This window comes from Peromyscus leucopus, chromosome 16_21, assembly GCF_004664715.2.
Source record: "Peromyscus leucopus breed LL Stock chromosome 16_21, UCI_PerLeu_2.1, whole genome shotgun sequence".
Lineage (NCBI taxonomy): Eukaryota > Metazoa > Chordata > Mammalia > Rodentia > Cricetidae > Peromyscus > Peromyscus leucopus.
The window spans coordinates 52,220,719-52,236,246 of NC_051084.1; the positions used below are offsets into that span (position 1 = coordinate 52,220,719).

General features: G+C 38.7%; 1 protein-coding gene across 6 annotated transcripts in view; it reads left to right on the forward strand.

Annotated features, from left to right (window-relative positions):
• The first annotated feature begins 207 nt into the window (after positions 1-207).
• The window catches only part of Phf3 (PHD finger protein 3), a 77,673-nt gene continuing 62,352 nt past the window's right edge, over positions 208-15,528 (forward strand). For 2 of the 6 annotated variants that reach the window (XM_028865395.2, XM_037199706.1), the window contains exons 1-2: positions 208-510; positions 11,161-11,429. In XM_028865395.2, coding sequence (XP_028721228.1) covers positions 11,186-11,429 — 244 coding nt within the window. In that variant the 5' untranslated portion in view covers positions 208-510; positions 11,161-11,185. Of the gene's footprint in view, positions 511-1,019; positions 1,110-11,160; positions 11,430-15,528 lie in introns of those variants that run through there. The other 4 variants (XM_028865396.2, XM_028865400.2, XM_037199708.1 and 1 more) reach the window with 4 other exon arrangements.

The following is a 15,528-nucleotide window of genomic DNA, read 5'->3' on the forward strand; positions in this document are numbered from 1 at the left end:
TCCCACCACCACTCCCACCACCACCATCGCCATCACCACCACTACGGCCGCAGGGGCCCTGCCTGCCGGGTCGAGCCTTCCCGGCGGCTGCGCGCAGGCCGCAGCGCGCAGGCGCGGCGCACGCAGCCCCGGCCCCCAGAACGGTAAACAGTAGCGTCACGTGACGCGGCCCCGCTCCTGGCTCCCGCGCCGCCGCTGCTGCCGCCGCCGCCGCCGCCGCCGTCGCACGCCGATGGCTGCGGGCTCTCGCGGCGCCGCACAGGCTCCACGAGGCGAGCGACCCCAGGGCTCAGGGAGGCAGCGGCTGCAGCTCGGACCGGGAGGGCGGCGCGCAGGCCAGCCGTAGTGTCGTCACCGCGGCGGCGCGGGCCCCGGAGCCCCCCGAGCCCAGGCAGCAACGCCGACGCCCTGCGCGCACCCCCCTCCCTCCCTCCGCGGCCCCCTCCTCCGCGGCCCCCGCGGCCTCCATCTTCCTCTGGCTGCCGGTGGCAGCGCTCGTCTGCGGAGCGGGTGAGTGGCGGCGCCGGCCGCGACGGGCACTCGGTGGCCTCCTCCTCCCCCCACCCCCACGCGGGCGGCCCGCGTCCTCTTTCCCTCGCGCGGCGGGCGACCGCCCGCCAGCTCCTCCCGGGCCGTTCGGCCTCCGGGGCCTCCCCGGCTCGCCCCGCCCCGGCCTGCCCCACCGTTTGGCCCGCGGGGCGCCCCCGGAGCAGCGGTGGCGGTGCGGCCTCGGCGCGACCGCCGAGCCTCGGCTCTCGCCGGCGAGCGTGCCGGGTCTCGGCCGCCGCCGCGCGGGCGGGCGTCGCGGGGCCAGGCCGGGTTCGAAAGGCCCTGGGCCTGGCGCTGCGGACGCCGCCGCCGGCTCGCGGAGCCCGGCGGCAGGCCGGACCGCACCGAGGCCGGCCCGCGCCCGAGGCCGGTCCCTGCCCCTGCCTCGGGGGGGGGGGGAGGCTGGCGCTGCAGACCTTCGGCGCGGGGCGGGGGGGTGGGGACGCGCGCTTTTGTGCTGGGGATCCAGACAGCGGACTCCTATTGCCTAGTTTGAAATGGGAAGCCTAGAGTCCTGCCTGCCGACAGGACTTGTAATTTAATGAACCACTAGTCGATAAGTAGGTGTTAATGGTGCTAAAGAACCGATCATCTGACACGGGGCGGGCGGGGGTAGGGGACCCAGGGAGAGGAGAAAGTGTTGTTGCACCCTCCAGCCCCAGGCTCTATCCCTAGAAGGCCCATTTTCCCTCGGATGCATCTTCTCCTTGTCTTTGGGTAGCTAAATGCCATTTCCTAGTCGTTACAATTCGAATGCGTGTTTATTATTGCTAGTCGGTAGTCATTAGTAGAGCGTGATTGTGGTTCGAGGGAAGTGCAACAATGTTGTAATGTCTACCTGATGTTATCTTCACTCTTCGTACAGATCTTTTAAAAAAGGATCGAACAATTAAGACTTTCCCCACATATTTTGCCACCTTATTTTACGCTAAAATTTTAAATTGATCACAGCAAATTATTGCTCTACTTAGTATTTGGGTTCAAACTTGGTCTTGTGTTTTCAGTGTGCAGACCTACATCTCAGTTCCTACCTTTTTAAAAATTTTTTGAATGAAGTGTTTGATATTTTGAAAATGTGGATGATGTGTGTTTATAGAAAAGGACAGATGAAAGAGAAAAGTGTTCCGGTGTAGCATCTTTATGTTTTTCATTTATAGCGCTATTCCAGAGCACAGAAGTTGAGAGAAAAATCAGTACTCCTTAGCATTTGCTATACTTAGATCTTTTTTTTTTTTTCTTTCCCACTGTTCTCTTTGCCGGTCATTTATGTTCACAATGATTCTTCCCTTCATCATCATTACCATTATCACTTATTTTAAAATGAATACTCTATTTTCCAATGATAGGAGTAATGTAGACAGGACGTTGAGAAGTTGTCATAGCTCTGATGAAGTCACACATTCAGATAATTCTTTAGCAGCAGAGAGACTTGTTGCATAGATGAAATGGACTATTTGAAAAGAGTTAAGACCGGAAATGTTAAGCTTTAATTTATAGTTGTACTAGAGATGTGTCAAGGTGCTAAAGGACTCAGTGGTGGGACTGAAGTTTTCTCCTGTCCCTTTTACACGTCATGGGTGTTTTCTTGAGGAGCATGAGTGGTGTAATTTGTTCCAGTGCTCTTGCATCCTAGTGGAAGAACAGTGAGTTTATCTGTTGCACCGAATTTATATATGTATAAGCTTCTTGTACACAATGCTGGATATTCTCATGCATTCTAAGAGAAAAATGGTCTATAAGCATAGGTGGGAACTAGGTTAGACCAACTTAGTAATTTTAGGATAGAGAAATTGCAACTTAATCATTTAAAGCCTCATTATTAAAATTTAACATAGTCTGTTTTGGAATCATCTAAGAAAAGTTTGATCTATATATTATTGATAAAAGTTGGAAGGCAGCAAGTAATGGTTTGCTATAAAATTACCTTAAGAATTTGAGATTTTGGAGAACTACACATACACATAAGCACATACACAGACACTCAGCACTCAGACATGCACATTGGATGTTGTGCCAAAAAGTTGGAAAGCACTACTTGGAGAGCTCTGCTGTGATTGTTTATGGTCCCCAAGGAAGCAGCTCCCTCAGTCCCTGGGTGAAAGTGAACTTGCAAATAAATGTAAAAGGAAAGGAATGGAGAAGCAGAAGGCCGTGTTTTCAGGCAGGAAAATAACAACTCACACTCTGGCAGATGTGTCCACACAGGCTGCATATGGCTGAGGAAAGCAGCAAATGTGGTCCAAGACAGAGAGAAACTAAAAAAAGAGTAGAGGTATTTATTTAGTGTGGGGCATACTTGGAAAAACTGCTGTATGAAAATTAGGCTTACAGTTCTTATGTCTCAGGTGTCAAAATAGGTAATAACTTGATGCCTTGGCAAGGTAATATTTATTTAGTAATATGTATTTAGTGTTTATTTTTGTGATGCTTTTTTTTTTCTCCTTTTGGTTTTTCTGACACAGGGTTTCACCCATAGCCCTGCCTGTCCTGGAACTCACTATATAGGTTAGGCTGGCCTTGAATGCACAGAGATCTGCCTGCCTCTGGGATTAAAGGTGTGCACCACCACTACTGGGCACATTTTGCTTTCTTAAAAGTACACTTTTGAAGAAAATCCAGATTAAATTCTATTATTTCCCTTAAAGTACTTTTTGCATTTTAGTTTTTTCCTAGGCTGTCCTTTTTCTTTTCTAATGTACATAATTACTTCAGTTTCAAGAGGTTGAAATTTTGTAGAGTGCTAAATATGTTTATTTATCTGCATTTCAGGAATTTTTTGTTGACAAACGGCTGCTAGCTTTTTTTTTTTAAATTGGAACAAAATATCTTGGGCTTAATATTCTGCCCTGTGCATGTGCCTGAGCATATCCTCTGAGAAATCTGAGATACCTTTATAGAAATGTAAGAGATTTATTTTTTACAACTACAAAAATGACTTTTAAACGATTAAAAATTTACAGTTTTGAGAGCAGGAAAGAAAAATAATTGTTTAATTGTTGCTGTTTGGTTACATAGGAGATACCAGGGCATTGATTAAAAGTATCTGAAACCAAAGTGCTCTGAGGGAATGGAGTTTTGACTGAAAAACAGAATTTAAAGACATTAGATCGGAAATCCATGTATTAAAATTCAGAAGGGAATTCAAGTGTTAGGAAAGCATTGTATGAGTTGCTAAGTGTCATTCTTTATGTGTTTAATGTCAGACAGTTTTTTGTCAGAGATAATTATTATTTGAGGCAGGGTCTCACTATTTAGCCTTGGCTGACATGAAGAGTGATTGGCCCTGAACTCACAGAGAGAGCTCTTCCTGTATTGGGATTAAAGATGGGTACCTCCACACCTGGCTCAGGAATTAAATTTTTTGACCTTTTACACAGTGAAGGAAGGGATCTAAGAAAGTAGTAGAGACTTGAATATTACTCAGAAGTTTTAATCTGTTGGTGTAATCTTAATTTTATCAGACATTTTGAATGGCATGGTAGATGATACAGAAAGGCTAAGCATAATACTGTAATTCACAGTTTGTATGAGGTGAACCCGTGAAACAAAACAGTAGGTTGTGAACTACACTGCAAAGTTTTTAGCTGGTAAGTTTACTTTTCCTCCAGATAACATGTTCATATACATTGAGGATAGCTATTTTATTTTTATCTGTATAATGTGACTAAGTACACAGTCTCTGCATTATTTTGAAAGAAAAGTGAGATACTTATTCAGAATTTTTACAGATTTTATTATTATGAATTAAAGTTATAAGAATAATGTGTTTGTAAATAGAGTGCATAAAATAAAATTTAGAAGTGCTGGCTCAGAAATCATACTGCCTGTATTATGATTTGAAGATATTGGGTATATGACCTTTGGACAAGTAAATAACTATTGAGTTTTAATTTGCTCTTTTGTAGAAGAGATAATAATTGCACCTACTTTACAATGCCTGATGTTCAGTAAGTGCTAAGAGTATGTTGTTTGACTGTTAGTACCTATGCTATGGTGACACTTCAGTGGTTAATTCAAAATTCCACTGCTGTTTAATGCTACTTAGAATACGAAATGACTAGATTTTGAGACAAATTTTTTTTCTTTTGCTACCTTTGACTAGTCCAATTCTGCATTTGCAGGTTCAGCTTCTACCTGTTAGTTCTTTTTCTAAGTTCAAAAATCTGCTTGAGTCTTTGGTGTCATTGTAGGCAGGGTGCCTTTTACTGGATAAGTTCACAAAAACTTCATGATCCTTGTTTTCCTTTATGAGGTTTTGCTGGCAGACTCTAACTCATGGAACTAGAACAGAATGTGTGTGGACAGTTACTTGTGGGATTGTACTTAAGCGTTTTATCATTTTCCTTGACTGTCCTAGAAAGATAACCTAGGGTTCATCTATAGTTTTTTAAAATTTTTTAAATAATTTAAGCCTGTATGGGTGTTTTGTCTGTATGTATGTCTGTGCACATGTGTGCCTGGTTTGCACAGAGGCCAGAAAAGGGCCTCAGAAGACCGTGGGACTTGAGTTACAGTTTTAAGCAAGAATGTGGGTGCTGGGAATCGAACATGGGTCCTCTGGAAAAGCAGCCATGCTCTTGACTACTGAACTTTCTCTCTCATCCTTATCTATCATGTTTTTATACCAATCTTTAAGAGAAGACCTTGAAGTCATATGCGTGAGTTTAAGTATTGTACTTGATTTGCTGAACCAGAGGTGTAACTTGTAAGCTGTAGCACCTTTCTTATAAATTGTTGATAAGTTGTACCTGCCTAAAAGTATAATTGTGATAATTAAATGACATAATATCAATGAGCTACTTACTACAGCGTCCTGACTAGTAAATATTCAGTGAATTTAATTTTATAAAAACAATATAGTGTAGTGGTAAGTGTATTGAATCTTGAGTGAGCTGTTTCTCTGGGTTCAGGTTTTTGCTCCACTGCTTACTCTAGCAAGCAGTTTGGTTTTTGCTAATCAATTTTTAAAAATTGGCATTATAATATAGAGTTGTTTTGTTAAATGGATATCTATAGAGGAGCATTTCTTGGCCCACACCATTGCCTCCTTCCCCCTGTGCAATGTGGACTTGTTTTAAGTGCGTTATAATGTATTTACTAGATACTTGAGGTACCCTTCCCAACTGTCATGACAGTGAAGGCATCTAACTAAGCATAGCCAAGTGTTCGTTAGATGGGTATAACTGCCTCCAATTAAGAATAATTTGGTCCTGATGATCCACACCTGGAACCCCCAGTTTTGGGAGGCAAAAGCAGGATGATTGAGGTCAGGGTGGACTACAGGAGACCTTATCTGATCATCAAGGGTGGGGAAGTGGTGGGATTTCTGGGCAGCTAGACATTAAGTTTTTTGTTTTACTGCTAATAGCAGTAGTACTTTTTTTCTACTACAGCTGCCTGTTAGAAATTTGTTTTTTGCTAAATATGCCTGATCAAATTGCTTGATTTAAAGATTAAATCAAGTTTAGATAGTTTAAAATTTAAACTGTTATGTCAGGGCTGGAAGACATCAAGTATGGTCCCTTTCTAGGGCTTTGTCTGGATTTCTCTTACACATAGTTGATCACTACTTCTCTTTAGGTTTTCACTAACACGTTATCCTAGCAGTAAGACCTTCACTAGCATACATAAAATGTTCCCACCCAATTACTATTACCTTGTTTAAAATTGCATAGGTTTTATGATTACTTGTGTTTTAGTTACTTTTCTCTTGCTGTGACAAAGCACCTTGACCAAGGCAACTTCTAAAAGAAAGCATTTGATTGGCCTTACGAGTCCATGATGGAAGAAAAAAGGCCTGGTGCAGGAACAGCTGACATCTTGATACAAAAGCAGGAGGCAGGAAGGAGGGGGCAGAGAGGGAGAGGGGTAGGTAACTGGGAATGGTTTGAGCTTTTGAAACCTGAAGCCCACCTCTTTCAACAGTGCCACACCTGGTCGTTGGTTCCCTAACAGTCCGCTGAGGAGCACGTATTCAAGCATAGGAGCCAGCGGGAGCCATTCTCATTTAGACATCTTGGATGTTTTTTGATTCTTCATGTCACCCATTTTATGTGTGCATGCACATGTGTACACTATATGAGACAGTTAAAACTGTCTTAAAGTTATATAATCTCCCAGTATTTTCAGCCCCCCCCTTTAATTACTGGGGGTCCCAAGCCGTCTTGAAGCTTGATATTTAGTCAAAACTAGCCTTGTGCTCTCTATTTGCCCCTTCCTCCCTAGTGCTCGAATTACAAGCCTGTACCCACACCCAGCTCTTGGTCTCTTTTTGTTTTTGGGTTTTTTGTTTTTTGAGACAGGGATTCTCCATGTAGTTTTGGTGCCTGTCCTGGATCTTGCTCTGTAGACTTAACTATGATATACTGGTAGCAATGTATTTATTTAGGTTTTTAAAAAAGTAATATTTGATAAAATATATTTTACGTAGGTTTGCTTTAGAGATTTTTGTTTGAGACCTTTTTTTTTTTTTTTTTTAAAGTATATGGTATCTAGATAGAGCTCTCCCAATGACTGACAGAGTCTCACTGAGTTGCCTGCCTGGGTTGGCCTTGAACACAAATGTACTCTGTAGGCCAGGCAGGCTTTGAATGTGTAATTATCTAGTGCCTGCCTGCAAGAGTAGGCAGGATTATAGTCCTGTGCCACCAGGCCCAGTTAAAAGTGAGACATTTAAAATCTAATCATACAAGTCAGTTTTTTAAAGTAATTTTTGTGGCACTTTGTCCCCCATTCTGTTTATACTTGAAACAGAATAACATATTTTGGTTTTATTTACTATAATCTAAATTTAACTACAGTTTCATTCTCAAAGTTAAGTATTTTAAAATTGGAAATATACTTGGATATTTAATTTTACTTACAACATTAAATTTAATTATAAGATTAAATATTACAACTTTAATACTTATATTTTTAATTATGTTGAGTCTTTAAATGGTTCAGTAGAACAGAATACTACTTACTGTTTAATTAGCACTGTTTTCCTTCTCTTGGTCTACCCTCTGAACCTTTAGGATTCAGGTCACATATCTACTTACCTCCTGAGTTTTCTGACCCTATTAGCAGCCCTCAAATATTGGTAGTGTGTTGATATTTATATTTTATTGTATTTGTATGTCTGTAATCTGTCTTTGATTGTGAATTTCTCAAGTTTGAGACCATAATTGGTTTCTCTTTGTAGTAGATGTTTAGTAAATACATGAATGAATGAATTGTTTGAATTAAGATGATCCAATTCTGTGACAACTATATGTATTTTACTGTTTGTAAATATTAGGTTTGATTGTGATTCCAGAAAAAATTTCAGATTTTAACATGTATAACCTCAAATTATTGATAATGATTTAAATGTATGAATTCCATGAGACACTGTAAATAGACAATAGTGTGTTTTGCTTAAAATACCAAATGTAAGGAAGTTCCTAAGTAAAACTTTAGTGTAAGAGACAGAAATTTGTTTATATCAAGCAGCTATATAGTTAACAAAGAGACTGGAAATATCTTTTTAATTATAACTGCTTGTCTTTGTCTTTTACACTACTTGGTATCCCCAATGTTCTTTCTTTTTAAAACTGCCTTATTTTGGAATATTTTAGATTTATAGGAAAGCTGTAAAGCAGGAAAAGAGTTCCTACATACCCTGTCTATGTCTTCAATTCATTTCCCCTTATTACTGACTTAGGATGTAATAATAGTGCCTCTATCAGTGCAAACAGAAAACTATTAACTGAAGTCCAGACTTTATTCAGATTTTACAAGCTTTACCAGTAATGTATGTTTTCTGTTCTGCTGTCAGTCCACGTTGAACTTAGATTAATGTGTTTTTTTTTTAAGATTTATTTATTTATTATGCATACAATGTTCTGCCTGCATGTGTCCCTGCAGGCCAGAAGAGGGCACCAGATCTCATTACAGATGGTTGTGAGTCACCATGTGGTTGCTGGGAATTGAACTCAGGACCTCTGGAAGAACAGTCAGTGCTCTTAACCTCTGAGCCATCTCTCCAGCCCTAATGTGTCTTTTTAAGTTAATATTTCTGTAATTAACTAACACTTATTTTACTATTTAGCATGGATTATTTTTTTAAGGTGCATTTTAAATTTTATGTCAGTCTTTGACTACTCATGGAGATCCCATCTTCCTGCAGCTAGTGGGAGGGACCTGGGTGCTGGAAACCACATTTTCTTCTCCTGTAAGAGCAGCACATACTTTTAGCCAGGAGCCATCTCTTCCACCCTAGCATGAGTTAGTTTTGATACTAAGTACTTACTATCTGAAACTAGTTTTTTATATTTCTTTATACTTGTGATAAATGTTACTTTCCACATAGCTTGAATGTTGGATGGTAGTACGCTGTGGTATTTTTTCTTTATTGAATTGTGTACAAATCTAATAGGACCCACCTTAAAAAAAAGCAGCCTTATTAATTTATATCAATTTCCCTTAAAATATGTTCCCCAGAGTACTAGTATTGTGATATGTCCTATGGAAATTGTCTTTTTTGGACCCATAAATATGGGGATCTTTTTCTTTTCTGTCTTAAAAGATTTTCATTCTTACTAACCTGCTGAGGTGTCTTATGCAGTGGTAGCTGCATAGTAAATATTCGATGACTATAACAGAAAATACTGTTAAAGATATGGAACCTCATTATATACACTCTCTCAATTTTTGATCATAGACTCTTTTCCTTGATAAGCTAGCTTTCTAAATCCAGCGAAATGATTAGTCATACACTTTGGATTAAAGAGCCATATTGGAAAGTTTATCTATCTTAAAGAGTTCAATATGCTTAACTGCTTTCTTTTCTTTCCTTTTTTTTTTTAATTGCTCATTTTTGGCGGAAGAAAATATGTTGAGACAGGGTCTTATTGACCCAGGGTGGCTTCAAGCTCCTCTTTATGTAAGCCAAGACTGGCCTTGAACTCATGACTTTTCATTTGAAGAGTGATGAGATCTTTCTTTTTTCTTTTCTCTTCTTTCTTCTTTTTCTTTCTTTCTTTCTTTCTTTTTTTCCCCAGACAGGGTTTCTCTGTGTAACAACTGTGGCTGTCCAGGAACTCACTCTGTAGACCAGGCTGGCCTCAAAGTCTCAGATATCCTTCTGCCTCTGCCTCCCTAGTACTGGGATCAAAGGTATGCACCACCACTGCCCAGCGTGATGGGTTATTTCTGAAACTATTAAAATAATTAAGATTTAGGACATTCCGCCATTCCTTAAAGTTTCCATTTATTCTTCAGAGTCATTCTTCCTTCTCTTTAGCCCCAGGCAATCACTAATTTGCCAGGGAAATTGTTTTTCAGTAGCCTTCAAGTCTTTCGAACCCTTAAGCTCAGTGTTAAAGGGTGAATAGGTATTAGACATGGACTATGGAGCTGGGTGACTTTGAGGAAATTAAATTATTTGAATGCATTTTCCTTGTAAAACAAGCATATTATCCAATCATTTTTATCATCAAGGATTAAGTCATACATATTCGGATAAAATGCTCATCGAAGTATCTCATATAATTTATACCCAATAGTTATCTATACATGGGAATGCCACACTGCCTCCCTTTTTTTTAGATTGTATCTTAGCATGTGGCCCAGGCTGGCCTCAAGCTCCTGATCCTCCTAAAATCTGGGATTATGGGCGCACAACATCACATACAGCTTTCCCTCTCCTTTTTAAGGGGGAAAAGCTTAAGCCAGGTTAAGAAAGTTTTGGTAGATTTGGAGTTCTGTAAAATTTTGAAAATATGGAGTAAAAGATAATCTAGGTGATCAGTGTGGTTTCTTAACTGGTTCACTTTTACTTAAAACCATTCATAAAAATAATTCAGTTTTTGATAAACCTTGAGAGCTTCAGATACCTTTTGTTTAATGTTAGTGTGTAGGTGCAGTTCGGGTAGACTAATTCAACATCTGTGTAAACTCACTAAATAAAATCTGAATATGTGATGTGATTGTTTTCTTGTTAATTATCTTGTTTTCTCCTAAAAGAAGACCCTAGGAGAATATGTGTATATGTGCACAGCTTTGTGTGCTTGTGTAAACTTGTGATTTGTTGGGTTTAGTTGATAGTTGCTTTGATTCCATGGGGGAGGTGGGGAGGTGGAGAAAACCTTGTCTTTTTCTGTTATATGTGAATAATTTAAATGCTTTGTAAATAAAACAAGGCTATCTGTGGTTTCTTGTAGATATGGGACCACAATTTAAATAATTGAATTTTAGTTCTTTTATGTGGACTTACTGTAAAAGCATTGTTTGATTCTTTATGAAAATGTTATGGTTAAAAACATACAGCTTTGTGGTGTAAACCATGTAATTCTTTCAGATATGTCAAATTAATGGGCTATATCATTATTTTTCTAAAATAATGAATTGAGTAAACATTTAGTAGGATTTCTGGTAAAATAATATTCTACATGCATGGTAAAGAAAGATCATTCAGTAAAAATTTGTACCACATTTCCAAATGTATATTCTAAAAAACAGTGAAGGTTTTTTTTAAAAAACAAATTCAGAAGTGTGTTCTTAGATTCAAAACTATTAAAATAATTTGGTATTAGGTGATTTTCAATTGATAGCTTTATTTCTTATGGTATTTTTTTTGTCTTTCTATAGGGTTGAAAGACACACAGAAGTCTTCATGGATATAGTTGATACATTTAATCATTTAATTCCTACTGAACACTTAGATGATGCCCTATTTCTAGGATCCAACCTGGAGAATGAAGTCTGTGAGGATTTTAGTACAAGTCAAACTGTCTTAGAGGACTCGCTGAAGAACATGCTCAGCGATAAGGATCCTATGCTAGGATCTGCAAGTAACCAGTTCTGTTTGCCTGTTTTGGATAGCAATGATCCCAATTTCCAGATGCCTTGTTCAACAGGTAATTCTTACTTTTTTTTTTTTTTTTAAGTCTGCAATTTAAAATAAAGACTTTTCAGCAGCATCTTTTTTCCTTTTCTTTTTTAAAAACGAGTGTAGTGAATTTAGGGTTCTTTCTTTTAAATTTAGAGTCTCTTTTCCAGGCATCAGAATTAGATAGATAATTTCAACTAAGTTTTCTTCCAAGCAGTATATAGAGTTATTTTCAAGGATGTTATGGATCTAGGTAGAATGACCATGTAACTTGTCATATCAGATGGGATGTTTATGAGGATTAAAGGGTTGCTGTTAATAATTATTTCAATAACATGTGAAAATTGGGACTCATGCTAGAAATAGAGGTTGCCTGGCAAATGGGACACTGTCACCCTTGGCCTGCCTGCTAGAGTCAAGAACTAAAGCTGAATTGATGTATGTCTTCAGCTTTCATGCTTTTCTTGGCTGGAATTACAGATATATTTTATATGTCTGTTTCAAAACTAGACAAAGAACTCTAGGTCTGTGCTGTCCTGTACAGTAACCACTAGTCATACATAATTATTACCCCAAACTAACTTAGTTCTAGTTGAGATATGCTGTAAAATGCACATTAAATTTTGGATATTTGATATGAAAGAAGACTGCAAATTATTTCATTAACTTCTTGATTATGTGTTAAAGCAGTATTTTGAAGATATGTGGTTAAATAAATTTTGAAAATTAATTTTTCCTCATTATGGAATTATTTTTATGAGTCTGGGTCCCAAGTGTTGCCTCAGGCTGGCCTCCACCTCCTCAGCTCATGAAATCCTTTTGCCGGAGTAGAGGATTTCTGTGCCTGACTTACTTTTTCTGCTGATATTTACTTACTTATTTGCTGAGATTGAACTCAGGGCCTTGCACATGCCAGACAAATAATCTGCCACTAGTCAGGTGTAAGCCTAGCCTGTTGTTTATAAACGATTGACTACTTGAACATTTGAAATCACTCATATGGCTTGAACTGTTGGAAAGCACTGCTTTAATATTCGTAGTTGAAGTAGCTGAAAGAGTAAGGAGAGTAACTTTCTGTCAGGCTGAAGTATTAATGAGAAGTGTCTTTGGAATTGGGTATAATGGTGCATGCCTATAATCCCAGCACTTGGGAAGCTAAAGGAGGAGGATTTTAAGTTCATGGCCAGCCTAGGCTACATATCAAGACCCTGTCTCAAAGTCAAGGAAGAAAAAAAGGCTGGGAAACACCTGACTGTTCCCCAGAATAATTCACAGGTTTATGTGATGCTGGTTTGTTTGCTAGTGACTTTAGACTGCTCCTGAAATACTGTTTTCGGTATATTCATTATTTATTTTTAATATTTTTTGTCCAATATTTTAAATTTATATAGTAACTGAAGGTTTGGAGTGTCTGGATTGCTGTTGACTCAGATCATGCTGCCCGAAGATCTCATCACTGATTACTACTAGGACTCTGATTTCAGTCACTCCTTAATACTGAAGTGTTTTGAATTGCTGTTAATGGTGTATCTCTGAAATGATTCCTATTGTGTTGTGTTATCACATAGGTCACGTTGTTGCTTGTATTACTGAATATTTCAGAACTTTACACTTGTTTTCTGTATGTGTTGTACAAGTTTTTTGTTCTTTTTTTCCCCCTTGGTGCCTGTGTCTGTGGGTAGTTGTACATGCCTGTTGTTAAATGCTGTGGTAGCCTTTGCTTGTCCTCACACTATTGGCTGGTTTAGTCCACATTCAGGAAAAACATTTCATCCCTGTGCACTTGTTGGAATTATAGTCACCACTGATAATGTTTTGAAGGGTCTGGAATCAGCATGGTTAGCATCTTGCTTGACAATTTTTACTTACAAATTCTGGCTCATTGGTAATCCTAATATTTCTACTGGCATTAAAAAAACTTTTTAAAAGATAATTTCTGTTGATGTAAAAGTTTTTACTGATGTAAAACGGCTTCAGTTTTGGTGAACATTTCTAGATAAATACTTAAAATTCCTCTATTGAAATACTTATTTTTGAGGATTATTTATTAATGTTTGTAATGATTCTGTTTTGAGTAGAAATGTTCTCATTAATTTGTTGGCTGTAATTATCTTAGGTCTTTAGTCAATGATGTTTTCATATCCATATTTGTATGGTATATACTCTTTTAAGACATGCAAGAGAATGTGTAAGGGACACTTACAGTAATATTAAAGCTCCTGTTTAGGATTGTTTAAATTTCATTATTTGCCAGTCAGTTAGTGGATGTGATTTACGGTTCTTTTTGTCTTTTGAGATAGTGAAAAAGCTTACTTGTTTTCTTGTTTTTTTTTTTTTTTTTTTTTTTTTTTTGGTTTTTCGAGACAGGGTTTCTCTATGTAGCTTTGCACCTTTCCTGGAACTCACTTGGTAGCCCAGGCTGGCCTCGAACTCACGGAGATCCGCCTGCCTCTGCCTCCCGAGTGCTGGGATTAAAGGCGTGCGCCACCACCGCCCGGCCTTACTTGTTTTCTTTTTTTTTTTTTTTTTTTTATTTATTTATTGTGTATACAGCATGTATGACTACAGGCCAGCAGAGGGCACCAGATCCCATCACAGATGGTTGTGAGCCACCATGTGGTTGCTGGGAATTGAACTCAGGACCTCTGGAAGAGAAGTCAGTGCTCTTAACCTCTGAGCCATCTCTCCAGCCCCTTACTTGTTTTCTAATGACTGCAAAATGGAAAAACATTTTTTAATTTTTATTTTGGAATGATACTAGATTTAAGAGAGTTTCAAAGAAGAAATCTTACTGTAACTTAATGAAAATACTTTGTGGAGAGTAACTTTTCCAGCTATTTGTAAATTATTTTGGGTTTTTTGTTATAAGTGTGACGTAGTTTCTATCCAGATTTTTGTACCTGGTTCCATAGGTTTTTACAGATGGTTTTGAATAGAATTAAACAGAGAAATGTTCTTGTCTGTATTTCTCAGGACAGTGAAGGCTATGTATACTGTGGTTATTTTATAAGTTTGGATTTTTCTTTCTTTCTTTCTTTTTTTAATAGTTCTGTAAACTTAGCAAATGGAGTAAGTCTTTTCTCTGTTCTGCAGAACCAGGTTGTTTCTGTAGCTATTTACAGGTTTCTTTTATTGGTGACATAGTTGGATGGTTCGTATTATATTTTTGTGGTCTCTAGAAACTTCATGCCTGCAATCTGAATGCTTAAGAGGGTGAGGCAGGAGGATTGTCAAGAGTTCCAAGCGAGCTTGGGCTAGATAGTGAGCTCCAGTCCAATTAGGGAAACAGAGTCAGACGCCGTTTGCTGACTGTCGGAACCTTTGCTTGTGCTGCTTCCTTCTGAGCAGAGTGCTGGTCACAGTGACTGTTAGGTCCTCAGCAGTAGTGCACTCCAGTACCACTCTAGGCAGTTTCTTTTCACAATTAACATAATTGTGCATTTTCACGGGTTAGTGTGGTAATTCAATACTTGTACACATGATAATCAGATACATCCCTTTAAAGACTGACGTGCTGACAAGTTTATTCACTTTATTCCATATCACCATATTCTCTCTGTATTCAGCATCGGTTTTTTTACTTTTTACATCATTTTTGTTTTACTTCTTTAGAAGTTTGTTTTAGAGTTACTTTTTTAACATACACTGTCATAGTTTCTTTTGTCTGAAAATTTAATTGTGGAAGTTGTTAAGAACTTTTAATGCATTTTGTGTGTACCATTTTACAATGGCATTCTATTGTCATAGGGACAAAGCAGTTTTTCTCTGCATTTATTTTTCCTTTCCAGTAGTATTGTGAACATTTCCCAAAAGTTGGGTTATTTTTTTGTTGATCTTTTGATGGTTAAGTAGGAAATTTAGTGCTGTTTTACTGTGGAATAATTGATTGTTAGCCAGATAACTGCAGTTATTTTGGGGAAACACTAAATAGCAGATTGAGAAATATTTACTAGTAAGTAGTATCTGTCCTGTTTCCTCTACTTGGTTTCAGGTTAGGGAAAGGCTTTTTATTTCCTTATAAGTCAGTGATTGGGTATAGATAGGTGATGAAGCTGAGGGGGAAACCTGTTTTACTCAAAGTTTAAATGTTAATCTTCTCTTTAAAAAAATACCAACACTCAGTATTA